Raw genomic sequence first — 27541 nt, 5'->3', positions numbered from 1 at the left:
AATGACTGGCAGCTTGGCCTCACATTTCTAAAACTTTTAAGGTTATGTGACTCAGATGTTTCTGTTTATTAGGAGAAAGAAGTGTTGTCAAGCAGCTATCCAGGTCAAGAGAGTTACCCTGTGGCACAGTTATATATTTGTGTTGCCCTGTTTTCTCCCCGTAAAAGCATCATCCAGATGTTTGCGTCTTTGGTCCTCTCCGTAACTGTGGGATGCCCTGCAGCAGGACACACAGGAGAAACTTAGTGAAGTGCAGAAATGTAAAGGCTGCTGATGTGCCTGCTGCATCTAATATGGAAAAATATTAGGCTAAATAATGAACAGAACATTATAGATTCTTGCATTTGCAAATGCACTACACCGGAATATGTCTTATATGAGGTTTAAATGCTATGTAAGGTCTGAAAAAAGAGAATCAACCTTGGAAACATATAAAGCGCTGTGCGAAACTATGCTAATTACCAGTGGATCATATGGTGTTCGGGCCAAATCTGTGGTTTGTAACAACATACTGCATTTTAATGCTAAATCCTGGCAAGTTTGGGGACACTTAATGGCTAAAAGACAGTCGCCTGGGGGGAAGCTTTTGTTGACGAGTGGATTCGGATCCAGCCACTTATTACATACAAATCACCTTTTTGTGATAAATATTTATTCACTGATTCACTTTGAATTAATTATCCCTCTCACCTCGATGTTCACTTAAAAAAAAGATTCTAAAACTGGCTCATCAAGAGTTCTCAAGTTTGATCATTTATAGCTTGTACATTATTGTTCTGGGTGACAAAATAACTGTTAAGACTTTATAAGTATCAGCATGAAAGGCAGTACCCCCAGTTACACAAGAGCCACCCAAGTCTTGATGCAAATGTTACATTCAAACCAAAGGTTCAAATTTTCACCCAAAATTCACCCACTCCTTATCATTATATCACCTTACATCATTGACGTCATTGAGTTAGCATCTACATAAACTTTAAAAGTGTTTGTTTCCATTGTATCAATATGTGAGGTTTATCTCATGTCTGTAACACATCCAGTTGTCAGTTATGTGAAGTGATAACAAGTTTCCAGAAATAATGTTCCACAACCAGCACCATCCATATACAAAAATTGTGTGATTAAAATGTGTGAGTACCATACATTTGTCCTCGAGAGTTCCTAGAATATTTTTCTAAGTGGTTAAATGTGTGATAAACTTTTTAACAAATGAATGTCAAAAAAATCTTTACATTCATTGTGCAGCAGTTTTCATTACATTTTAAATTGTTTTAGTCCAGCAATATTAATGTAAAGGAGGTATTCCATTTTCTTCAAAATACATTCAGTTTGATCCAAAAGAAGGCACTACAATGTCGACTTCCACAAAGGATTTCCATTAAAATCAAAGTAGCTCCCTCCAGACTCCAGCTGGAACATTTGTGATAATAAATACAGTTAAGATCCATTGCAATACTATAATGTTAACAGTATTAGAATTGTTGTATTTTGTTTTTAGTGCAATTGTCTTTGCTGCTTATGGGCCAACTCAGCATTTATTGTAAGTCCAAGCATCCACCTTGCTTGGACACATGTCATCAGCAAAAAGAGATCTGTCCATTCATTCCAAATTACATGAAAAACTTCATCAGCAACCGAGCTACAAACGAGGCACTTTACGCTTGTCCTGTCAGCTGCCCCTGGGTCTGGGAACTACCTTTCACCTGGTGGACAATCTCCCAGGTGAAGCCTGAGCACCCCCTGACTGTGCAGCTGCAACAAGAGGTCAAACTCTGCCGGCATGGAGTGGAATTTCTTTTTAGTTTGTCTGTCATCGTAGTAGTGGTTAGTCAGGGCGTGGAGTCCGTGGGGGTGACTACTGAAGGGCCAGAACCCATACAGGTGCACATTGGCACAGTGTTCCAGCGCCAGGCTAGCCATTATTATGCCGGTGCTGGGCCGTGGTGCTCGAAGGCCTTGGGAGCGCAAGAAGAGGGCCAATTTCTGGAGGTACTCAGGGTTGAAGAAGACGGGCCGGGTGGGGCTTTCAAAGTCCTCAATGCTGTAGACGGCCCGCAGACACACAGGAGTGTTGAAGCCGAAGGAGAAGGCGGGAAGGAGTAGCAGGGAGTTGCCATAGCTACGCAGACTCTCCACAAACGGACGGCGACGCCCCATCAGAGCCCCATACCTGATTATAAACAGCAGATGTTTAGCAACATGACAAAAGGGAACATTTTAAGGGCCGGTGATTCATCCATTTGCTCACTTCTCTAAGAGGATGCTTGGATTTGCTGTCACAAGGTCAGTCTTGATGCCCACATGTTTCTCATAGCCTTTGTCCAAGGGAGGTAGGTTGCATCTGAAAAACACAGAAGATGAAGGTATTGTTTTATAGAATTTCCACAGAGATGAGTTTTAATTATGTTGATTAAGGTTGTCCAGTACACTAGACACCTTTCTCACCTCATAACAAACTGAGCTGAATCAATCGTCTTCCCACAGCTGCTGTTGGTCAGGATCCCACCGTTCCCAACAACAGCACACGTGTCCCATATTTTATTTTGGAACGGATGCTCCTGGAATTAACATCAACAGAAAATGTATTACAAAACAAAAGAAAACTATACTGACACTGAAAGAGCCATTTTAGGGGAGTTAAATCTATAACTGGCTTTAGTTCCTACGTGTGTGTGTGTATTTTTATTTAATTTGCTAATGTACAACATGAAGGTTCCTTCTTTCTCTGGTTAAGTGGCTTCAGAGTCCTGGATTTTCTGTAATCTTTTGCAATCTAAAAAGATTTAAAAACTGCCTTAAATTTGAAATACAGTCTGACTGTTGGCAAATATGGAGGCAACTATTTATCTTTTTCAAGATTGCAGCTCTGCTTATCAGTGAAACTTCTTGGGTGGCATAAAAAATGGTATATAACTCAGTGGTAGAGCATTTGACAGTAGACCAAATATTCCCAGTTTAAATCTAGGTGCCCCTGGTAAACCTTCGGGTATCAACAGTGTGACACTGTATATTAAAAGTTGATGTGGTCCACATGAATTCCCCCATTGGTGTGTGGACTATGGTATTGACCAAAATGTTAATATTAACTTTCATGAACAATACACACTGTTAAAGGGTTAAAGTTGTTAGATGAAAACATAGACAACACCCAGACCTGACGACGCCTTGGTAGCAACCTGTCAATCACAAGTGCGCTAAAGCCTATTCTGCTTCATGCTTACTCAAAATGGGACCATAATTTACTAAATGAATGTCACGATGTATTAAAAAGGACTTGAAACTGGTGATTGAGACCATAAATTCATGTTTACAATGTATTACTGAGGTAATAAATCAAGTGAGAAGTAGAGTCATTTTCTCATAGACTTCTATACGATTTGACTTGACCCTGATGGCTATTAGAAAGAATGTAAGTTTAAGGCACTTCCACATTGGCTTCATTTTTCAGACCTGGAGGTTGCCGCTTCATTACAACATCTAACTAAATGTGACATATCCTGGAATATTCAGCTGCTTGTCGTATATCTTTGAAACCCTCCTCCCTCTGTGAGTAATCTGAAACAGACAATCGATCGACTTACACAAATTCAAATAACCATGCTCAAACGTTGAGTGAAAAGCCAACCGTCTTAGCAAGGGGGGAGATGTGAAACCATTTTCTATGGTAAAATGGTCCCCCAGTGTCTCCTGGAAGGTTGTTTACATGAAAATGTATTTAAAAAATAAAATAGAACAAGAGAAAGAGGTTCAAAACTGGGCTCCTTTCTCACCTCAACACACTTGGCCAAACACAGTACAAAGAGGGTGTGAAAGTCAACTTGTCGGATTCAGCGTGTTTATGAAGCAATCCGACAAGCTCTCGTGAAGCACACTAGCAGCTTTAAACTTGCAGATGACTCAGCAGTTGTCAGTTTAATTCCTGAAAATTATACAGCGTATACTTTAAGTCTGTGGTCAATCTACATCGATGTGAAGGTCACTCACTGAGGCTGAACAATTAAAGAAATCTCACTTCCACTTTTCCAGATCTTTGTGGAAAGAGATGAGTGTTACAAAGTCTGCCTGAGTCCTCCTTTTTCCATTCTGCCTATTTGCTCCGACCTTCAGACACATTCTCACTTCTCCACGGCCATTCTCTCATTCACCTGGTCATTTCCACTCATCCCCTGCTAGGTTATCAATGCTGCTCTCCAACCTCTGAATTCCATACCCTGTATCCTGTGTCCTGTTACCTTGAACTTGTACCCGTTCCTGAATCTGCACCTGCCTGCACTCTTATTGCTGCCCCACTCCTGTTAGAATTGGACTCTTTTACCCCTGTTCAGAGTTTTTTTCCTATGCCAGGGCAATTTTTTCCACTCTATCATGCCTAAGTGAGATGGCGAACATGAAATACATTAAACCTGTTGCCATTACTTAACTGGTGTTTTTATCCCATGGCTGCTTTGTTGCGCTTTGTGTGTATGAGTCTCTTTTGTTAGAGTATTTTATTGTTTTTATGCTTTAAAAAATATTTTGTCTTGTGTGATATAGAGTTGGATAGAGCTGAGGTCAAAATCAAGATAACTATATTCTAGAGTGAGGAAGAAAGAAAAAAAAACTGAAATCTTCATTATACGTTGCTCCACAATCAAACAACAACTCTCAGTTTGCATTTTCTGGGATGATAGACTCCATTATGAGGGATAAACCATACGTTTCCATCACTTTGTTCTCGTTGATAAGCAGGTACCATCTCAGCATATCCTTGAGTTATCATGTCATTTAGAAATGCGATGTATTCCTCCTTAAATTGGACATTCTTCTCAAATTTTATTTCCAGGCTCCGGAGGCGCTTTTCTACAACGCAGTGATTGTAAGGCAAGACAGAATTTTCCTTTCTGAAATGTAACTTTATACAGTAATGGTCTCCAGTTAATACTGTTGTGTTGCTCATAACATTCATGAACTTGATATTTTCTCTGGACATTTCAATCTGCTCCTCTGATGATCTCTCATTAAAGTCATGGTAATACTGTTTAACCAGCATTCCTTGCAGATGTTCCACAGAGAGTTGGTTGGCTGTTACAGCAGGGCAGCCACTCTTACTCCTACTGCTTCTGCCACAAAGTGGTCCATTAATGACCCAACCAACTCTGGTTCTGACTGCATATGGTCCATCATCCTGGCTGTTTATCAGCTCCCAAGGTTCCATCACTTTTGGAGCATCAGTTCTAGTTAGTAGCTCAACACCTGCATCAATGTTGTGGAGCTTGACATCCTTGAGATAAGACCATTGATAAAGATCCTCCTGTCGTGGGACATTGTGTGAAGAAACAGGCATGGTCTTTTGAGGTAAAATCTGTTACAGGTCTCAGTTTTAGAGAGCCTGAATACAGATGATGTTTGCCTGAGAAAACAGGAATAAATGATGAAGCAGGCAGATCTGTGGCTTCTGCATTAAAAGTTTTCCCGGGCTATGGGAAGACGTTGCGCGCGCACATACAACTCCAGAGTCGCGAGACTAAACCACAGCGCTGCACTGCCACCTATTGGCCATAGGTTGAAATATACTTCTGAGGAAGTTAGTATAATAGATTATTCTATTTCATTGGATATTTTTAACTAAGACAGTACATTTGACAGCTCTTGAAATTTCCAAATAACAAAAAAAATCACATCATATCAAATATTAATCAAATAAACAAAAATGTGACCATACATTTTGTGTGCGTCACAAAGACATCAGATAACTCAAGGAAATCAGTTGTGCTCATACCAGACACTTCAAGACCTGACAGAAAATGTGCATTAACAATCTTCTTTTGACCCATTGTTCTCAAAACAATACTTGTTTGTTTACCCCTCAAGTTCAATTTTCTTTCCAGGTTCTCTATACAGAATGTGTCTGAACTCCCTGAATCCAAAAAGGCATATATTTGCACAGTTTTGTTACCCCTCTGGCTCTTGACTTTGACTGCAACAATAGAAAAGATGGAATTATCTTCATAACCGGCCGCAATATGGCCACAGGTCTGAGACATTGCATTTGAAACACTTGGAGGGCTCACAGACTGTTGGGCTTGTTGTAAGATTGTTCATTTTTCCTGCAGCTTTCTGTGAAGGACTCCTGGATGATTTTGGTGACACACATTGCAATCCAATCGACTCCTGCAGTCTTTGCTTGTGTGGCCTACTTTCAGGCAACCAAAACAAATACCCTCTTCCTTGATAAAAATTAATTTCATCACGATGTCCTTTCACTTTAAACTCTGAGCATTTATCCAATGAATGGCAATTTTGAGAACAAAACAGACAGTTGTAAACAGAGGAAGACTTGGTCTTGTTTCCTGTGTACTGAGTGATGCTTTTCAATGAAGGCAACAAGATCTTTTAACAGTGCTCTCCGGCCACTTCGCTCTCGCAGATCACAAGAACATTTCTCCACCTTTCCCTAATTTATAAGGAAGTTTCAAGATGATGTTCCTCATAATGGATGGTAAGTCCAGTTCCTGCATATGCATCATTTGCTCTGTTAGATTTGAGCATCCTGGAAGAAACAGGGAGAATGATTGTAATGCTCTGAGATCTTCATTTTTAACAGGCGTCCAGCTGAGAATCTTTTCCATATACGCAGATGCAATTTTGTATTAATTTCCAAAGTGCTTTGCTAGAATACTTTTGGCTCTGTGGTATCCCTGCTCTGGTGGTAGATGTTGGCAACTGCACACCAAGTCTCTGGGCTGTCGCCAGGTGTATTGTTCCAAAAAGTGTAAACAGTCACTCCTGTTAAATGTCTTCTCCTCCACTCCATTTTCAAAAGCTCTGATGAAAGACATGTATTGCAAAGGGTGTCCATCAAACACAGGAATATTTCTTACAGGAAGGGCAGAGCACATATTTTGCTGGACCAACAGAGCAGCGATGCCATTTTGTCTTTGCATAATGTTTACAATGTCATTCTGATAGCTCTCAGTCAGAGCTTGGGTTTGAGGTTGCCGTGTAGAAGCCCAAGCCTTTAGAAGTTAATTTAATGTCTCTTCTTGCTGACGGCGTTTCAACCTCATTCGCCTTAACGTCAGACATTTTGAATGTTTCTTCTAAACTTGTTGCACGTCAATTAAAATCTGCATCGGACATGAATGCAGCACAAAAATAGAAAAGGTGCTTACTGGCCAATCAGATCCAATTCATCACACAAAGACACACTGAAGTCGGGTTTTTGTTCAATGAAAGCCGCTGATAGTGGTGCGTAAAGCTGTTGCCCAATGATCACATGCAGCAATTCAACGCAATGGCTTCTCAAACTTAATGAAACTTGTACATCACTGTGAATATTGACTTTCAAACTCCATTCATTTGGCCATTTTCCTATACAGCAGTCTTATCACGTATCAGTTTCTTGTGGTTCAGCGATCTGTTGATCTGGGCCGAAAGCAGTTTTCCCGCTGATGTGGAATTCAAAAGCGTGATGAATGAAACAATGCGTCCAAAATCCTAAACGATCCAACCAATCCAATGAAGAGGGATCCGTCCTTTGAGTCCAAGGGCAAGGTTTTACTTTGAGTCCAAGGGTGAGGTTTTTTACTTTATGTAGTGGCCAATTGTACGAAAAATCCTAAAACAAACTTAAAGGGCCACTGAAGCACCATGGGTTTGTGGTTTACGAAGCAAAAGAGGTTACTGTCCATACAGAATTCTGTGTTTCTGATGATTTATTTGGTCAAACAAAGAAGGCAAACAAACAAAAGTACAAAGGAAAACCTGTTGCTGACTCTCCTGCGCTGGTAAAAAACCATAGGCCCACCCCGGTGCATGCTGGTCCTATACCTGCCTACTCCTGTATATAACCGCAGATGCCCACAGTGTTACCCAATTCGAAACAAATTACCAAACCCAAAACTAAGAATACTAAACAACAACAAAAATATTATTAAACTAAACAAATGACCATCAATAGAAAAGCTATCTTAATATAGCAAACAATCTAACTTAAATCAGCAAACGTCTAGAATAATTAAACAATATTACTTATGCATAAAATAACTAAATACTAATATCCTATAAATATTACTTGACATTTTGAGTTATTTTCAATAAATGATATGACTTATATCCTCCTATCTGTCAGTGGTCAAAAATCTAACAATTTCAAAAATGATTTTGCAGGTTTAATGTGTCATAACTTGAATTTTTATGATTCTGTTTTTACAGATGAAAAATGAAGGGGGTAATAGTTCAGTGCCCCTAAGTTAAATATTTAACAAAATGTTCATAACAAATTCTTAAAATCCAGAAGATCAATATTCTCTCTGTTTAAAATAACATATAGTTGTAGAGTTGTAAACTTGTGAACTATTCAAATCTGATTGCCCAATCTCTATATAGACACTGCCTTCACTTGCAGTGTGTTGCATGGTTAATCCAAAATGTGTTGACTGGTCATGGCAAATAGAGAATAGAAAGTGCAGAGCCCAGCAGTACAGACTTTCTCCAGCTCAGTAAGGTATCTGGTCTGATTTTGAGAGCCCCTTACCAAAAAGACATGTGTAGTTGTGTGCGTCAAAGAGACAACATGTGAGTAGAAACATGACCTTTGGCAGGACTTCCAAGAGCAAAGCAGTGAAATAATGCCTGTGGTAAATCATTAGAGGAATCAAGACACCAAACAAGCAGTGGTAAATATTCATAAAAGCCAAAGAACATACCTTTGCAAAGGTGCTAAAAATCTCTGGGGTCACCTGGAGGGTCCTCTTCTTTTCTCCGTCATACACAAGCTTTGCTCCCACTGGAGTGTTGGCCTGGGTAATGATGGCCTTGTCAAAACCATGGCACTTGCTGCTCAGCTGAGATCTGTGGAACCACAAAGACTTTGTTAAATAATATACAGGACAGTCTGGATTGTTGTAAAAGCTTCATAATTGATAAATTCAGTAGGAGCTCATTGAATTGAAAATGTTTCTTCTTTCATATAAGGATTTCATTTCAGTAAGAAGATCTGAGTGAAAGCAGTCTTGGGTCCTTCAGGTGAAGTCCCCTCTGTTTTATTGTAACTCACATGACCGAAATACATGTTATATTTAGACCATGTGGTAGAAGTCTGCCTGCATGTTCTTCTTTAACCAAAGTTTCTATTTCCACTTCTCCTTTTACATCTGCAAATGATCATCTTTCTAACAATATAAAAAGCAAACACATAACCCTAACCCTAACCCTAGATTTATTTTTTGTTCATATATTTGAAGCGAGTAGAGATTGAGGTCATATATGAGACCAGACTTAATAGGATCTTCTTTCGATTTCGGGTATTTATGACAAATGAGAAATATTTTACACACGTATTCATGTTTTGGGTTGTACTGACAGCTCCCTCAAACTTCCAACTGAGACCTAGAAGGATTTTATGATCTGAATGGCTATTATAACTAAAAAATGTTTTACAATACAATGCAATTCCTGCGACCATGGACACAGGTGATACAGTTTGCATGGACAATCGGTTGCAAATCTGTCAACATGTTTTGTTGTTCTAAAAATTGTGAATGAAATCACGTCGTTATCATCGTATCTCTTACCTGAATTTTTGGTAATTTTCCTCCTGCTTCTTCCAGGTTTTAGAGTAACGCTCTATTACTTTGTTGATGACCTCCCTGTGACACACACACGCACACACAATCAAGTGTGTTATCCCTGTTGGGCTGACATGTCATGATGTGATGATGGCATAAACAAAAATGTTAAAGATGGTGTTTGCTCTCACCTGCAGCCTTTACAAAGTTCAGACGGCTGAGGGTCACTTTTCTTTTGAGGAGATGGCCTTTGAGGTTTCACATTACTGTGGCACAAACAAGGAGGACACAGGACAGGTGAGTAAAAGGCTGAATGAAGCTGCATTATTTGGTTCCATACACATAGTCATTGAATGAAACAATCCTAACTAAGTCAACAGCTTGTTGATCTTGAAAAAGGGAACTATAGGCTCAAGTGGTTCAGCATGGAGTTTTCTATGTGAATTCTAACTTCAATAAACACTGAAGCAAATAGAATAATCATACCAAGTTTTGCATTCAGAGATTTCCCATTGACATGGTTGAGAGCGGTGGTAAATCTGTCAATTTCATAAGCAATAAAAGAACACACAGTGTACAAGCTTCACTGCAACAGGAAATATGTGTGTGTGTTGCTTGTAGTTCTGTATCCTCATCTCTTCCTGTTTATACGTTTAAGATTAAGAAACAAAATGTCTGATAGAATCCCGTTCAATTTCAGGTGGTGTGGTTGCCTCTAATATGTCAGTTTCAAATACTTCTAAGGTTAGAAAAAAATCGCCTTTGAAAGGGAAATTAACCTGTCCTGTATTTTGTATTGAAGAAGTGGCAATTTTCAAATTTCTCTAGTATCTTCACTTTAAGATTACTTTGTATTGTGAGATAAATCAGGACACTTAAGCACAGATACACACAGATACACGTCAGAGTCATTTCTCACAAACTACATCTCCCATCTTTGTGTGTTTTGACTAAGTAGATGACATGAGTGGAAAAACTGCCAAAGCGAAAACTAAAATCTAAAAAAATGCTTCTATTTCTGCCCTGTATCATTATACTGCTCCACCCAGGGCAAACCCCAGAACAGCATTCTTCTTTATCTTGTCTCCACATATACACCTCCAGCACCCAAAACACAAACATCAAAAAGGATTGAAAAAAGTGCTGTGTGGAAAAGGTAGTCACACACTTACTTGGTGTCGACCATGTACCAGATGAGAGTGGTCATCAGGCTCCCCAAGAAGAAGAGAGTGATCACCAAAGAGAAGAATGACTGCAAGAGATGTCCCCTCATTCCTCTCACCTCCTGCTAACTTCACCCGGAAGAACCCCTCACCTTGTGTCTCGCTCTCTGCTTGCTCAACACTCACCCGTCATCTGCTTTCTGTCACCCTCCCTCTGTTTTCAGATTTCCTCCCAACTCTTCGACTCAACCTCTCTCTCACACTCTCTCTCTCTCTCTCTCTCTCTCTTTCAGGAGTGTTAATCTTTTGCCTCGATGCTTTCTTATGCTTTCTTTTACTTCGCTGACCCCTCCTCCACCTCACAATCTTCTTGTCTGTTAGGGTTTATTTAGTGTTTCCCCTCCTCCTTGGGTGAGTGAGAGCATGCCTCCTCAGTTACTACTATGCTGCTGCCTCCTGTTCAGGCAAGTTCTCTGCCTTCTGCTCGCCTCTATTTGTTTTTTCTTCCACTCCTGTTTGTGTCCAGGTCTTGTGAAACAAATCCGGTCTTTTGTTGCTCCACCACATCCTACTACTTTAATCCTTGTCACGTCTCTTTGATCCACTCATCTTCTTTCCTCTTTTTCTCATGTGTTCAAGCAGACAAACTCACTATCCTACTTTCCACCGTTGTCCCAAAGCTCCTTGTGTTCTCTGCCCCTACCCCAGAGCCCCAGCCTTCCTTCCCTCTCTGCTTTCCCCTCCCTCCTCCGGCCATCCTCCGCCCACATCCCTTAAGCCCCTCTCCCTGTTGCACAAAAAGGAGGCAGTAACATGAGTGCCCTGTACTGAATTAGCCTGCAGTTTGCCTCTTGAATAATGTGTGTGTGTGTGTGTGTGTGTGTGTGTGTGTGTGTGTGTGTGTGTGTGTGTGTGTGTGTGTGTGTGTGTGTGTGTGTGTGTGTGTGTGTGTGTGTGTGTGTGTGTGTGTGTGTGTGTGTGTGTGTGTGTGTGTGTGTGTGTGTGTGTTAGAAAACATGTTCAAAACCAATGAGGGGCAGAGAATGCAAGGGGCAGAGGCTTACCATCCAATAGGAGTGACCCCCAAACTCTTACCTACACACACAAGCTTCTTTTATTCCAACCCCCTGACAAAAAAAGTGAGCGTTTAGTTTGGGATGTGGTGGGAGGGAGCTGGAGGTTTGGGGGCCAAGGAAGGGAAGTCTCCTCTCAGCTGAGATGGTAAATTACTTCTTACATGGCTGCACTGCTGGCTGTATCAACAGGGTTACTATCGTAGCAGCCGGCAGAAATGAGAGACGCAGGCAGTCAGAGTGAGTCAGACAGAGAGACAAAAACTAGAAGAGGTGGGGAGTTGATGCCCAGAAGAGATGTTTGTTGTTTGTCTTTCATTCAGAAGATCAGCATTGCTGGCCGTGTGATGGAAGGGGAATAACATTTAGGAGGTAAAGCTGAAGTGGGATTATGGTAAAATATGTTGCGCGTATGGGATGCATTTTAAATAAACACCCACAAACAGATCACCACACCCAGTTCCCAGGCATTTATCCTTCCTGATTTGAGTTCCCAGTGGAAAACTCCACATTGAGCTTCATGCAATAAAGTATTGCTGCCTAGTTACTACATGCTGAGTAAGCTGGGCTGTGTCACAGCAACCCCCCACCCCACAGAAACCCAAAACAAAAGAGCTCTTGGAAAGTTTTCATTTTGGCAGACATCAGGGTTTCTCTGAAAACACACATTGGGTAATGGTTCCTTGAATGATGAGCAGATCTGGTGACTCCAGTGAGCAGCTTGACCTCTCATGTTGAATGTGTGACGTGTTTACAGATGTCACTGTGTGCAAAATTCATGTCCAACATGACTGTACCATTGGGTTTTGCTAATTTTCATTCTAAGGATGATTGAAGATGTTTAATGTCAAATTCAATATTTCATAAGCGCAAACATCTTCTATAAACCACTCTTAGAAATGAAGGTGCACACTGGAATCATGTAGGGTTATTTGGCTTGTCCCCATGGGGGAAACCGTTTGGTTTTCTGGTATAACTTTTATATAAAGGTTTCATCTAAAACCTTTAGAGGACTATACCTTGAGCCTAACATTAATTGTTATACCCCGAATCAACAATGAATGGTTCAACCAGAACCCTGGATGTTCTGTTCAGACCCTCACCACATTCTAAGGAAATTTTTATGAACCCACTCTGATAGCGCTGGTCTCAATGCTTCCATATTTTTAAGGTTATATCTCAAACTCATCCTTGTGCGACTACTGAAGGGCCCAGGCTGATGTGCTGTAGCGCAACCCACAACAGTCATGGTTAAAAGCATGTTTTTGGAGGGTTTGGAGTGGGAGGATCTTAACACCTAATGCTTTCAAGAATCCTTGAAGAACTCTTTCTTCCAGATGGGGTTCTTTGGATGAAAAGAGTTCTCAATGGAACTGTTAGTCTTGCAACAAACCCTTGAAGCACCCTCTTACTCAGAAAGGGGTTCTTCAGAAGCAAATGGTTCTGGGTAGAACCTCAGCACTTAGGGAAGAACCCTTTTGGAAGCCTTTTTTTATGAATCCAGATCTATATCAGAAACAACTTTCAGGAGATTAAACATATGAGAAATCGATTGTCTCCACCAGCAGGTCACTAGCATGTTATGTATTTTAATCAAACAAGAGATAACAAACTCCCTCTTAAGAGGAAGGTCTCTTCGGGAAAATACATACATTCATGGCCTTTCATGCATCATGAGACACTCGCAGGAATGTGGAGAAAAAAGTGGGAAAAAATGGTTTTCTCCAGCATACAAGCTCCATGATAATAACAGGGCTGTAGGCAAGAAGAAGGAAGCCACTGACCCAAAATAATTGCAGCGTATATCACAGAAAAAGCACAGCAACAAACACCTTGCCTCACCGGTGATCTGTTAAATCAAATATCCAGACCTCTCATCTGGTTTCCCCTCATCACAGGCCTTCCTGATGCCTCCCACGCATAACAGTCAGTCATTAGCCTATAACAGACAATGCAATTTCTATCCAAAGACTCCACAAGCTATCTAACCACATTAAAACCAAAGAAGTGATTTTTCAAGCTGACATCCATAACCTTGTAACACAGGAGATTTCTCAGGGTAGTGCAGCTCTTGTGTGCCTGTAGGAAGCCTCTTTTACTCAGCACGGATGAATCATACTGGAATTATTATCTCAATGATGGATAATGGTGTAATTAGGAGCAGACGTTCTGTGATTAATTCTGTGTTATTCAGCAGAGAGAAGGGTTGGGGCAAAGTTGGCACATTTCTGCATGTTCTGTTTGTGCACACATGCATTACAAATTGGCAAAAAAATTTGTATGCTCCACAATAAATGGTAAAGTGCCATGTTTTGAATTTTGTATTAGAATTTCTGATGGTTGATAGTTCTGTGTGAGTGTGTGTGTGCGTGTGTGTGTGTGTGTGTGTGTGTGTGTGTGTGTGTGTGTGTGTGTGTGTGTGTGTGTGTGTGTGTGTGTGTGTGTGTGTGTGTGCGTGCAGCTGTCTGGAGAGGAAGTCTGAATGTAGCGTGCTTCAAGCTGGCAGGCAATAATAGAGGAACAGTAGGCAAGAAGCTGCAGGGGGAGCATGGTACTTCCTCTAAAGATACCATGTGACATCATCACAAGGCAGGAGACGGAAGGACAAAGCTCCCATTGTCACCCAAACAGCACCCAATGAATCTGTACACCCCCTCCTCCACCTTAGATTTATACGACCCCCTGCTCTGCCTCTTTGGTAAAGCAGGTTGCAAGATCATCAATGTGCTAAACCACAGGAGAGAAAGGATGTGAAACAGACACGCCTGCGTTCCGTGGGAAGCACAGCGAGCTTCCACTCAGGTTTGTTGCTGTCCATTTTATATCAACACACGAAACGTTAACTGACACTTCCTGTCATTGTCAACTCTCTTTGTTACCCTAACGAAGCTCTCAGAGCAGAATAAACACTTTTTCCCCCATTGCGGTCTGAAAGAGACCTGTTGCCTCTAAGTAACACTACATAACAGGTTGTACAGTGACCGAGCGATGACACCTGACATAGGCTGACCACGCTGAGTTCAGGCGAGACAGACTCTGCTGTACTCAGACGAATGAATCAGCAAAACTGGCAAATTGTTAGGGAAATCTTTATTTGATCCTCTCTCTCAGTAAGTGTGATTGTGTGTAAACTACTCGTGAAAACAGACAATGGAATAGGGTCAAAAGAGTTAAATGTGAGTTTGCGAGAGGCTGAGGAATAAAAAACACCTCAAGGTCATAAACAGATTAAAAGGTGACCAGCTTTGTTCACTTAAAGTCTGGCCTTTTTTTTCCAAAACAAGAGGGGTCAATCAAAATACTTCTTTGATATGATGAACTTAAAAGGCAGTACCATCATAAACTACGATGGCATAAAACCCACTTTTAAATCAATAGCATCAATGTAAATTCACATCATCTTTTTGCTTATTAACCAACATACATGCTCTACATATTTGTCTGTCCCTTTTAAACAGCATCCAAAACATAGCTTCAAATCCTGTAACAAAAATGTGGATACACTAGTGCATATACTGGAGGGGAGGTTCCTAATCTGGGGGTCAAGATAAATCTAAGGGGTCCCCAGATAATTAAAGGGAAATAGAAAAAATTCTGTCATAGAATATAGTTTTCTTACATTCATCTAATTTCTGCGTTTCTTCTTATAAAGACTTTCAACTCTTCAGGCCTCTAAAAACCCTTAAATTCAATTTGATAATAAATTAACCTGTAGCTGAGATTATTAACTAATGAGTCACTAAAAGGAATCTAATTAATTATCCGGTATTTGGCAAAACAAAAGCCTTTTAAAAAAAAAAAAAATCCTATGTTATTCAGACTGCCACAACCCATGACTTCTGTCATGTGGCTTAACCTTAAATCTTCAGACATTATATGTTACAGTCATGTGCATTTTCAACAGAATATCCCCTCATTAGCACATCTGATGAGGCTTGACTGAAAAGCCTCCGGGTTCAGGAACACTGAGTCACCTGATGGAGTGATTTTGTTGGCTTTCTCCAGCTGTGGGCCCTTAAATTGTCACCTTCCTCCTTACTTGTCATGGCTGTGACTGGTGAATGCCTTCACAGGGAGGTGTGATGGAGGAGGTGGGCCTGAGGGGGGCAGTAACGAGGTCATGTGGTTGAGGAACAGCTGATCCTGGTGCATTCCAGGACTGCTTAGCATGCAGCCTGGTACCCTCATGCCTGTTTGAGCTGGTCTCACAAGCACTCATAACACCAAAACATATTACTGAAAAAAGGTATCAACACACACACACACACACACACACACACACACACACACACACACACACACACACACACACACCGTGTACAAATCTGGAGACCACACCCAGACATACACTCACTTAGAGGGGCACATGCATAATTTACACATCCTGTCGTGGCTGTAATGGACAAGAGAGCCCTCCATTTCATCATATTACAAATGAATGCTTAGTAGCCTGAATGGAGTGGATTAATGCTGATTGTGTATAATATACAGAAATATATATGTGTTTTTTTCTGTGTCTGTTTAGGACATGTAAAGGAACTGTATAATATTTTGCATGAAAACAGGAAGTGAAAAAGTGGTTTGTGTTTGCAAGTGACACCGGGTTTAGCTGCATTACTCATTCCATTAACTGTCAGCAATTCAGCAGTTAAGTGAACAGCTAACCTTGCTGAAGGTTATAAGATTTGATCTGTGGAAGAAAACCCCTGGGGTGCACAAACCAGTAGCAAAAATACATTGATGTTGATATATATAAGATTTTGGGGATTTTGGGTCCAAAAAAAATCAAGACACCTTTGCTTTGAAAAGGGACCTTAAACTGTGAATTAACAGATATTTATCTCGTTTGGGGGATTTTGGGTCCAAAAAAAATCAAGACACCTTTGCTTTGAAAAGGGACCTTAAACTGTGAATTAACAGATATTTATCTCGTTATTTGACTCTCTGCAATGTCGCAACTCTCATTACACCATTTTTAAGAGAACACAGTATTTAAAGTTTTCTCATACCAACTGCCACCACATGGCAGTTTATTAACGGAGTGTCTGATTTGACGCCAAATAATTAACTGATTTCGGTAAATAAAATGAAACAGAGGACTTAATGTGTTTGATCATCTTAAACATGTGAGCTTGGAGTCACTGGAGGTCATCACGGTGTCCGGATAGGAGGTTAACAAGGGATTTTCATTCCTCAGAGAGCAGGAAATGGACTTAAAACAGAATCAGCAACAAGGCAAAACATGTTACCAGAGGCCATGATACAAAGACAGTATTCAAACTGAACTTAATATTAGAAATTAAAGAAAATTAAGTCCTAAATTCAATTCACACAGGTTGTATTTGCACTCTTTTTAAGACAGATCCACTACCAGAAACTCATTTGTTTTGTCACTTTTTTTCTCAAACATAATCTTTGTTCCAAGAGTCTTTGCATTGCATGATTCAATTACAGTTATGTTCCTAAGTAGAACCCAGACTTAAGACATTTGGTTTTTGTTTTAGTTTGAAAATGGTATTTTGACAGCAGCAGCTTGTCTGTAATCCCAGCTCAAGGTCCACCTACCAACTTTTTTCCCTTCAACTATGAGACGTCAGCTAAGTGGCTGTTTCAAGTTCATTCAGAGTAGTGTGGGTAGAAATACTCAAGATTTTACTTAAGGAAAAGAAGCAATACTACATTTGAAAATATTGTAATTTCATTCCAACTTTTACTCAAGTAAAATGACTATATGTATTCCAATGTAATTGTTGATTCTATTATGTATCAATTATCTGAATCTAAGTAACTGGCAACTAAAAATATTAAATAATGTTTGAGAGTAAAAAGGTATAATATTTACAGATGTGGAGTAGAAATATAGTTTGGACAGTTGTCAGTCAACAAAAATGTTGCTAAGTGTAAAGTATAGAAACAACCTGCCTGCTCATCTTTGAACTCCATGTACACTTGGCTAGAAATGAATTGCTTTTCACATAACTTTGCAGCCAGGGTTAGAATAGAGAATGAGTAGCCCAGTAATTCATATTTTCCTGAGCTTCACTCTCACCACTCCCAGTGTTTTCAGCGGGAGCAGGTGGACGATTTCAGCGCAAGAATTCTAGAGACTGTTAATTAGTTCAGCATTAAAAAGCAAACTGACAACATTTTTGACTAGATGGTGAACAAAGTGGAGCTTTTAGCAGCTTCAGTTGTCTCATGATCACTAGAGGTGTCAGCCCTCAAGCTTCTTTTTATTCACCACTAATCAGGTATTCACTTCATGAGGAAAGAAGATACACAAGGCCATCAGTGTCTTTATGTACACTTTTATTGTCAGCGCTTGACAGGTGGCAGGGTCAGGCAGGATTGACAGAACCAGATCACTTCTTGGTCTCCTCCTCCTTGGCCAAGGTCTTGATGAACTCCTCCTTCTTGGCCTGGAGACGCTCTTCTCTGCGCTTGCGGGCCTCCTTTGTCTTGGAGCGACGGGCCTCGGCCTGATCACTGTAGGAAGGGAAGACAGGTGTTCATACAGGGTGTAATCATAAAAGCAAATACAATGCATGTGCACTGGTTTCAAATGTATGGCTGGTTAGGACTGTTGTATCTGAGTTTTTAGTGAACCGGGGCAATCCAACACCCAACAACTGCAGCACTACATAACACTGGAGAAAATCTAAAAACTAAATTTATCTTAAGTAACAATGGGAACGGCCTTTATAGTGTGCATCTCCAGCATGCTTCGACTCACCAAGACAATTTATTGCAGAGCAAAATAATGAACATTCAAGTATTGATTACTGTATATACTTTTCACCTCTTTCTCTAAAATGGGCAATCGTGTTATGGAATGGACACTTTCTCAGGATGAATACAGTTCAAACTGCCCTTTTCTGAACATGAAAAAATAAATGAAATTGAGGCCAAACTTACGACAGGAGCTTCTTGCGAGCTTTGTCTGCCTTCAGCTTGTGAATGTGTTCCATAAGAATGCGCTTATTCTTGAACACGTTACCCTTGGCTCTCAGGTAGAGGCTGTGGTACCTGAGAGACAGCGGAGGGAAAAAAGCATTAAAATAATACCATAATACCATAAAACACAAACCGCTTACAATTCAAAGGCACCAGATCTCTTAAGTGTGCCAGTGTGTAATAGGGGCATTGAAAACAACCTTCACTGAGCTCAATTTGTGATTTGAATATACCTTCAGGAGGTTAAGTTAGTGTAAAATAAACCCAGGGTTAAAACTACAAATTATCCAGAATTAAAAACTGTAAATGTAGGTTTGTGTGGCCAAATATCCTCATTAGAAAAACCGCTATTATTAAAACCTAGGAATAATGGTAAAAAGCAATTGTAGAAACTTTTAGCTAAAAAAATATTTAAACAGAATATGCATAAAAACATGCCACGAGATTGGACAAATCAAAAAGAGCAGAAACAAATAGTGAACATGTAGTGAACCTACATGTGCCTGTCGATCTTCTTGGCCTCCCTGTAGCGACGCAGCAGACGACGCAGGATCCTCATGCGGCGCATCCAGCACAACTTCTCTGGCATACGAGCGTTGGCTGTACCCTTTCTCTTACCTGGGAAAAGGGATAAGTAAAGCATGTCAACTCTCCTGGACGTATTAATCTTAATTATTCAGGTAGTAGGATTCTAAGCTGCAACCTAGCGATCTTTACACAATAACTTTCCTCTTAGGCTACATCCACACTACTACGTTTTCGTTTTAAACCAGGGTTTAAAAACGAAAGCGATCTCCATCCACACGGGCGTTTTGGAATAGAGTAAATATATTTCCACCCATACCAGCGCACATGAAAACAATTATCACATTACTGTCCAGGTACACTGGGCTGCCGGTGCCAGTGTAAACATGAAGTAGATTGGTTGCTTGGTTACGCTAATCATTCCAATAACAGCAGTTTCCTCCGCCTGAAAGCATAAGTAGTTTTATAAAATAAAGAATTTAACTGCACAACAGCTGCTAGTATGGACAACAAGGTCAGGAACGCCCGTAATCCGCTATCCATGTTGAATTAACCACTGGTAGTCGATCGATAATCAAGGCTGGTTGTTTTCTTCTGGAAAAGGCTCGTGTGACGAATCAGGGAAGAACAAGTTGTGACTTCTAAGACCAAATCAAGTAGCGAACGCGGGTGTCTATGTCACAGTTTTAAAAGTTATGCGGTCACGCCTGTTCACACTAGCAGGTAGCCCCGGCGTTTTCAAACTTAACCGGCTTCAGTAGTGTTTCTAAACTCCTTAGTTTTGGTGCTCTAAAACTCCGGAGTCGTGTGGATGCCCAGTGTATAGGAAGCAAAGATATGCGTTTTAAAATGGAAATGTAGTAGTGTGGATGTAGCCTAAGAAGGAAATCATGGCGGTTTGAACTCACCAACTCCCATGTGTCTTCCCTTGCGACGTGCCAGCGTGTTCTTGCGGCAGCGGGCACGGGAGTGGACTGTTACAGGTTTGCGAATGATAAGACCATCCTTCACCAGTTTACGGATCTGCTGACCTGAAGACAGAAGAAAACAGGTGAGCTACAGGGATGCACTGATCTATCAAATCTGTAGAAATTCTCATCACCATCGTTACGAAACACTTCAGAAAGCCACATCTGTTCTTGACACAGCTGTTAAGACCTTGCAATATTGCTAAGATTACATTTAAGCACCCCATTTTAAAATAACATGGAGAAAATATATAATGACATGTTGCCTTGCTCTTTATTTTGCCTACTGTGGGATTGTTTTTTTGTTTTTTTCTTTCAAATTTGGAGTATATCATTTGAAAAAGGTCAGCAAAACCTTGGCAACTGACTTTAACATTTAATGAAAAACCATGTGTTACAAACTGTGAAGAAGAACATTGATCATGCATTGAGATTCTTGTGACGGACACCATTCGGTTGTACTAAAATAACTTAGGAACAAAGTTGGGTGACAACTATAACGGTATGTCAGGATATCTGGACATCAGTTCCTTCAATTTCCAACGGTCATTTGTATTTGTTTCTCATTAGACCCCCAGATTCAGGTAAGCATGCATCAGCTTAACATGATAGACAAAAGCACACATTAAAACCTAGCAACCAACATGTTTCTCAGCATCACTTTAAGTGACAACCTGGTATTCGTATTAGTTTGTTTCTGCACTGTACTTTTGCTCTGGTTTATGCTCTTAGATGCTTGTTTAAGAAAGGAGATGCACTTATGACTTCTGGTGACTAGCAGTTCTCTTGAATACCTATGTTGAATACACTTATAGTAAGTCGCTTTGGATAAATGACTGTAATGTAAATGTAATGTTAAAGATAGTTAACTGTGGTGGTTCCAACCAACATTCACACATAGAGGCACAAACATAATAACAGCTGTCATATCACTATCTTAGTGAATGGTGAAGATATAATGCAGACTTACAAACAATACTTTAACGTTACTCACGAGAGTTGGCGTTGGCGATCTCATTCGTCTCGTTAGGGTCCAGCCAGACCTTCTTCTTGCCGCAGCGCAGGACGCTGGAGGCCAGCCTCTTCTGGAGCCTGAGCATGCTGCAACACACACACAACCCAGGTTAAACACCTCACAATTTAACCACCACGTTTTACGTGTGGTTGCATCAAACGTGGCGCCACAAAGCTAGCACGTTTCATAGTGTGGTGGCGATGTGTCAGCTAACGTGACAGCCAGCCGGTAGACAACATGGCTCCTCAGTCTGCTACATCGTGTGACACAGAGGCACGTAAAAACATGTGTGGTTGGTTTTGGAGTTGGGTTTGAACTTGACTTGACGATTAAGGAGAATTCTTGTGTTTCAGTCAAGAGATTGAGGGTTGTCACGTGTGCATTTTAACGGTTAAATGATGACTTATATTATGCCATCGACATTGATCCTACCTCATGGCTGCTACTTCAGTTGGAAAAGGAAGCCTTGAGGGGCGGACTGGACTCTACCATGATGGAGGAGAGTCAAACTCCGTACACGAAACATCTCGGAGTAAGCCCAGACCATGCCACAAACTATTCATGCCATTCATATTTTAAAGTGCTAATATTTGTGACTTATTAAAGCTCAAACTGATAGAAAGTATACAGACATAAGCAATCTTGAGTTTATTCTAGAAATGTAAATCGCCGTTCCTCCCTCGTAAACATAATGGTACTAACCAGGGTTTTTGCAATGCATTGTGGGTGAGGAACTGTAGGTGCGTTCTCATTTTTCAACACACGGGTGCAGTGTTGAGACCAGAAACGCCACTGATACCAGACTCCAGTCAAAAAACAAGATTATGTACGTTTTAAAGAATATTTATATTATGTTTAATATATTGCACTTATTCACTTATAACCAACATTTCAAATTATAATGTAAAACGTCTCATTTTTACCAGTTTCAATCCTCGACGTAAACATTCAATTCAGCTTCCTACAAAAAAAGGGACATTAAGATGAAAAAATGAAATTAAAAATACCACAGTTCAATTAGAGTTTTCCATAAAACTCACTAAATAATACAGAGAGTATTTTTATAGTGTTATTTTGCGCGTTTGCTTTCTTGAAATTGGTAGCCTGGTTAAATATAGCTACCATATTTCTATTATTCTATTGTTTGCGTGACATATTCTGCATCATATTGAACCGATGAGACCAGCCTGACCTATGAGTGCTAAATGCCTTCCAGACCATCAAAAAAATACAAAACGTTTCTCATGAAATTCCCATTGATGCTAAATGTATGTGTGGTTTGTCTTCTGGTTGTTTGTCATTTAATTATGTATGCATTTTATCTCTTCACTAGTCAAAAGAAGTGACACTGTGTACTTCTATCATAAAACACATGCTGCCATCTCAGAAAAGACAGAAGAAGTTTGAGTTCCTGAAATATTGCAGAAAGCCAATGTATTTTCATACAATCTAAACTGTAAGTGATGCACTGTGAAACTCAGCCTTTTAAGGGTGTGAAAGACACCTAAATAATGAAGCGTTCATAACTAACGGTATTAAATTTAGCAACAAGTTGACGTCTAAAATATGCAGCTTCAACACGAAGCAAAAAAAAACTAAAAAAAGGTTTAACAGATTAAGAGATTAGAAAAATGTAATTTAAGGCTTTCAAGTGGCTTCTATTAAAAAGAGGTACTGCACATTTAGATCATGTTTTTGAGCTTTAAACCAAATCATGTGACTGTACTGTGATGAAACAGGTTCATGTAGGTGTTGAAAAATTGACATTTGTTAACAAATGTACAAATTGAAGTTATAATTTAAAAACAAAGTACAATGAGTGGCTACTTATTAAAATAGTCAACTGGTACATTACCATCTGACATGGCTACTTATTAAGGTTGCCAGTGCACTGTTCCATTCTTGGCTCTCCAGCAGCAGCCAGTCACCACGGCAACGCTTCACGCTCACAGTGTGGGTGCACAAGGAGCACTTGTGTGCCCCCTTCACCTCAGGTTACCCAGAAATACCAACTGAAATCCTCATCTCCAGGCAAAGTATAACCTAAAGTATCGGATCACCTCCTACCACAGCTTCAACAGACGCTGCTCTCGCTGAACAGAAATGTGCCGTACAGTAAGGGAACAAAAATGTGTAAACCTTAAGAATGTTGGACTACATGTTGGGCTACTGTCCACTAAGGAGGAGGGTCACTAATGTGTCTGCATGCCTTTAGTGGTCCTAAACTGTACTTTTCTAAATATCTCATCCTTTTGTTTCATACCTCTGTGGTTTGGCAACAATCAATTAACCCATTACAAACCAATAAAACTTCCTCGGATTGAATATGTCAGCTTTTCCAGTTTTTTTGTCTTATCTTGCTTACGATATTATATAAAACATGGAACATGTGAAACCTTTTCATATTCATGTATACATTGACCTAACAAATCAAGGTTTCCTAAAATCAATCTATCAAGAAGGATCAGAAACCTGAAGAAGGTGTTTACATGTCAACATATCCTAGTTTCTGTTGGAACACTCCGTCAACAATACTAAGGTTTCTCAAAACAAGGACATGATGTTTACATGGGCAACACATATAAACATGATTCTCCTAAGTATGCACGGAAACACGTTCAATATAAATGGAGAAACTGCAGTGTCACCTTAGGTACAAAACAGCCTCAAATTCTAAGATTTTGCCATGCAGGCACAAAATGAGACCCTCCTCAAGAGATTTTTAATGTTGCTTATTTTCAATGCAACAGCTGATCAGCACTGTCCAGGTCTAGGGCCCAAAACCTCATTCCAATGAATGTTATTACACTTGGAAAGTTTTTCCAAGATTTTCACTATGACACTTTTTCCTCTTTAAGCACTTCATAAAAAACATTTCACATATTCACTTGTATTAGTTTACAACTGCAGTTAACCCTTCATTTCATATACAGATATTTCATTATTTTCTTTTAAATGAACAAGAGCTGTAACCAGACTTGTTAATTAATTATACTTTAATAAATGTAAGTTTGGTCAGTCAAAATGCATTGATTTTCTTCAACTTGTTTACTGAAGATACTGTAAATGGTATCAAAGTTGCTGAAAGCAGCAATAAGCCTGAGGTCTCTCCTTACCAGTAACTTTGAGCCAGCAGTGAAGCCATTCAGTACTCCGATGACTAGCAGGATGACATTCTAGCGAAGTCAGATGGAATCTGCAATCACATTCGAATGGTCCTTTAATGCTGAACTCATCAGGGCGTTCATGTTGGTGTATCTCTACTGCTGTCCTTCACAAGTGTTGTTCACGAATTAGACTTCACTCATCGAATAATGCCCATCTAGAAGGAGGCAAAAATATACAACACAGAGAATTAATAAGATATTGGGGAATATCTATTATACCGTCTTGACCCTTGTATTTCTTGCTCTTATCCATTTTCCGAAACCCAAGATTATTCTACTGCTGCCGTCACTGCAAAGAGTTACAGAAAAAAGTAGCTAAATGCCAAAGATGACTGTCCATCCACTCAGTTACCTTGAGCAACAACACAGAAGATGAAAAAAAGTGACCATCTGAGGACAAACTGAAACTCTGTCCTCCTGCTGCACATTTCTTTCTTGGGGGAAGATGTGGACCAGCTGCTGCAGTAGAGTCACAGAGACTCTAGCATCATTTTGAAAGAACACCATGATTCTGTTTCTCTTTTAACCATCAAGGCTTCTACGGAGGCAACCATCTCACCGGAAGTATGAGGTATGCCACAGAGGATGATCTTTTAGGCGTTTAATTCAACACCATCAGCTCTGATCCCAATGTCACAGAAGGAGTTTGTCTTGTTTATTCAGGTTTACTTCAAATCAATCGATATGACATCATCTATGCTGTGTGACTTCAGTATTTATCTTTTTCACAGACAGTGAACACACAGTGTTTCAAAAGATGAGCAATAGTGAGCATCAGCACTTTAACTTAAATCATTCATTGCTACACTGAGGAGAAATACGAGTAGTTATTATTGTCGATGCAGCAATTTGAGGGCTGAATCTCCACATTTTCTTTACCATATGAATTTTTTATAATATATAAACTTGCTCACAAAACCATCTGAAAATGAAATCATAGAGCTGTGTTTTAAACCAACATCGCAAAAGTCATCTAGTAGGACTATCTGAAAAGTCAAAAGCAGCCCTAATAAATGTTTTAGGATATTGTATTTTCACATCGCCACAGTTAGCTATTGTTAAGATATTTTTCAAATTAAGAGTTAACGTACAAAATAAGTAAATCAGTTAATATAACATGGTCCATTGTTAGGATTTAAATACCAAAAGAAGTCAAATGATTGTACATATCCATGTATAATGATGATCCAATTCAGTAGCCATTCTGCATCACGAGCACTTTAACTCTTGATACTTCAGGTACATCGTACTTTTATTTAAGAGACATTTTGGATACAGGGCTTTTACTTAAAGTAGAGTATAGTATAGTGTGGTATTTTTTACCTTGATTGAAGTACTGTCGTTGGGTTGAGTCTTCCACGCTCTCATTGGTATCCCTCCGCAGCAAGTAGACGCAAATTCGCCTCAGCACCGGAACCTGCTTCATGAAGGTTTAAGACAAGAGAAGAAACATGAGAGAAACTGGAGATTAAAAAAATATATATATAACTGGAGTTTCTGGTAAGTTCTGAGTTCAGTCAACGAAACGCAGATTTTAGTCCAAATGTATAAACAGCTACATTAAAAAAAACACACACACTTAAAGAAACAACTAGTAATATTAAATGTGTAACGTGGAGGATGAATTTAGGAGCATTAACATGCTAAAGTAGACTTTAACCACACGAAAAACAGATACAGTGTGCGACTAGCTATCGTTAGTTGAAGAAAGTGGAGCAGCAAAAGACGCAGTCGGTGATTGCGTAGAACAAAACAGCGCTAATTGGTGATTGAATGTTGGACATGCATTCATCAGGTGGTTTCAAATATGGCTCCACATGTATGCTCATGCTGTTCCTTTTTATCTGACCAGATGTGTAGCTAGAGACATAACGTTACCACTGTTGTGTTTGCAACTTGGCCACGGCCCACACGTGGCGAAAGAACAACAATGCACTTTTTTTTTTTAACAATGCATGTTGTTACTTTTGGAGTTTCTTTTTTTTAATTTATTTTTTGCTCAAGGACACATCAGCATGAGCCTTCAGATACTTCACCTCTCTGCTGCCTCAACAAACTTACTTTTGAATTTGAACTTTTCTCAACCCCATTTCAGCTCTTGTGTCTGGATTCCCAGGGGTGGGCCCCGGCTCAGCCCGCTCAGCCCGGCAGTCTGCCACACTCTCCGCCTCCATCACCACGGCTGCTCTGTTGTTCTTTCATCAATCGATAAGTGAAGGTGGGGTCTGTTTAGCGGGGCGTGGACCTCGACTCCCAGCTGGAGTCTGTCGAGCGCACACAAGAGAGGGAGAAACAACGTCAAGACTGACAGAGCGAGACAGAAACGTACCGGTAATGAGAGTAATCTGCCTTCAAAATTAAAGCATGTGTGTGTGTGTGTGTGTGTGTGTGTGTTTGAAGACCTCAGTTGGAGCCTGTTAGGCTGGGATTACTTTTGTGTGAAAGATAATAAGGCACCGGCCAAATTAAAGTTCATGAAGGGAAACATGGGTGGCATGGTATATCATTAATGCAACTCAAGTGTGTTTCCTTCCACATATTATAACTACATAGTAAGATAAAGAGTAAATTGCCAAATGTTAATGTGTAGTCCTCCAATGGGATACGGATATACGCAGTGGCAATGGTGACATAATATGACATTAACACACATGTATTACCATGTGTTTATGTTTGGAACATTATATTATTTATTGCATTTAGGCCTCAATGGCTTCTAACAACTGTTCGTGTAATTGCTTCATCATGTGTGACTGCGGCTGATTGGTTTTTATAGGCCCTATACTTCCACTGTTGGTTTGCATTCTTCTATTCAAATGTGCATTGTGCAAAAGGTAGAGAAACTACTAATATATTCATGCAGTCTATAGAGGCCATAGTCCATTTCCTAAACATAAGTAGGCTTATGTTTCCTAATGGTTATTTTAGGAAAAGTTAATTATATCTTCAATATAGTGTACAATCACACACATCCGACTGCTAGACTTTTTAAGGATACTTATTTTATTATGAAAACATTAACCGGATGTGTGTGTGCGTCATTCCGTTGACTTGACTAGTGTAAAAGCCTGGTGCGCCAGTGTGTAACGCTATAGGCTGGAAGGAGGCAGCTGTTGCTATTACTTTAC

The 27541-nt window shown here is 40.0% G+C and overlaps 2 protein-coding genes and 1 long non-coding RNA gene across 3 annotated transcripts; all 3 read right to left on the bottom strand.

Annotated features, from left to right (window-relative positions):
• Nucleotides 1–569: 569 nt before the first annotated feature.
• Nucleotides 570–11382, bottom strand: LOC129098982 (alpha-2,8-sialyltransferase 8F-like). Its single transcript, XM_054608125.1, has 7 exons — nucleotides 10721–11382; nucleotides 9740–9814; nucleotides 9555–9629; nucleotides 8688–8832; nucleotides 2446–2558; nucleotides 2249–2341; nucleotides 570–2170 (listed from the first exon to the last, which is right to left on the bottom strand). Exons 1-7 carry the CDS (start codon nucleotides 10819–10821, stop codon nucleotides 1693–1695), a joined length of 1080 nt encoding a protein of 359 aa, XP_054464100.1. The 5' UTR covers nucleotides 10822–11382; the 3' UTR covers nucleotides 570–1692.
• Nucleotides 11383–18076: 6694 nt separating this feature from the next.
• Nucleotides 18077–21772, bottom strand: rpl19 (ribosomal protein L19). Its single transcript, XM_054607076.1, has 6 exons — nucleotides 21679–21772; nucleotides 21226–21332; nucleotides 20172–20294; nucleotides 19236–19356; nucleotides 18700–18810; nucleotides 18077–18270 (listed from the first exon to the last, which is right to left on the bottom strand). Exons 1-6 carry the CDS (start codon nucleotides 21681–21683, stop codon nucleotides 18147–18149), a joined length of 591 nt encoding a protein of 196 aa, XP_054463051.1. The 5' UTR covers nucleotides 21684–21772; the 3' UTR covers nucleotides 18077–18146.
• A 2596-nt stretch (nucleotides 21773–24368) lies between these two features.
• On the bottom strand, nucleotides 24369–26543 carry LOC129098104 (uncharacterized). The gene is made up of 3 exons (XR_008531588.1): nucleotides 26475–26543; nucleotides 25737–25833; nucleotides 24369–24568 (listed from the first exon to the last, which is right to left on the bottom strand). It is a non-coding gene; the product is annotated as an uncharacterized LOC129098104 (long non-coding RNA).
• Nucleotides 26544–27541: the final 998 nt, after the last annotated feature.

This window comes from Anoplopoma fimbria, chromosome 11, assembly GCF_027596085.1.
Source record: "Anoplopoma fimbria isolate UVic2021 breed Golden Eagle Sablefish chromosome 11, Afim_UVic_2022, whole genome shotgun sequence".
In the NCBI taxonomy this organism is placed as follows: Eukaryota; Metazoa; Chordata; class Actinopteri; order Perciformes; family Anoplopomatidae; genus Anoplopoma; species Anoplopoma fimbria.
The sequence above is the reverse complement of the archived record's forward strand: the minus strand, read 5'-3'. Positions and strand labels throughout refer to the sequence as shown.

Coding starts and splice junctions, on each gene's coding strand:
- LOC129098982 (XM_054608125.1), bottom strand. CDS start 10,821: ATGAGGGGACATCTCTTGCAGTCATTCTTCTCTTTGGTGATCACTCTC. Junction 8,833..9,554: donor GAAAATTACCAAAAATTCAG/GTAAGAGATACG, acceptor GTGGTTCCACAG/ATCTCAGCTGAGCAGCAAGT. Junction 2,559..8,687: donor TTTTTAGCACCTTTGCAAAG/GTATGTTCTTTG, acceptor TGTTAATTCCAG/GAGCATCCGTTCCAAAATAA.
- rpl19 (XM_054607076.1), bottom strand. Junction 19,357..20,171: donor GGGAAGACACATGGGAGTTG/GTGAGTTCAAAC, acceptor CCCTTTTCCCAG/GTAAGAGAAAGGGTACAGCC. Junction 18,811..19,235: donor AAGAAGATCGACAGGCACAT/GTAGGTTCACTA, acceptor GCTGTCTCTCAG/GTACCACAGCCTCTACCTGA.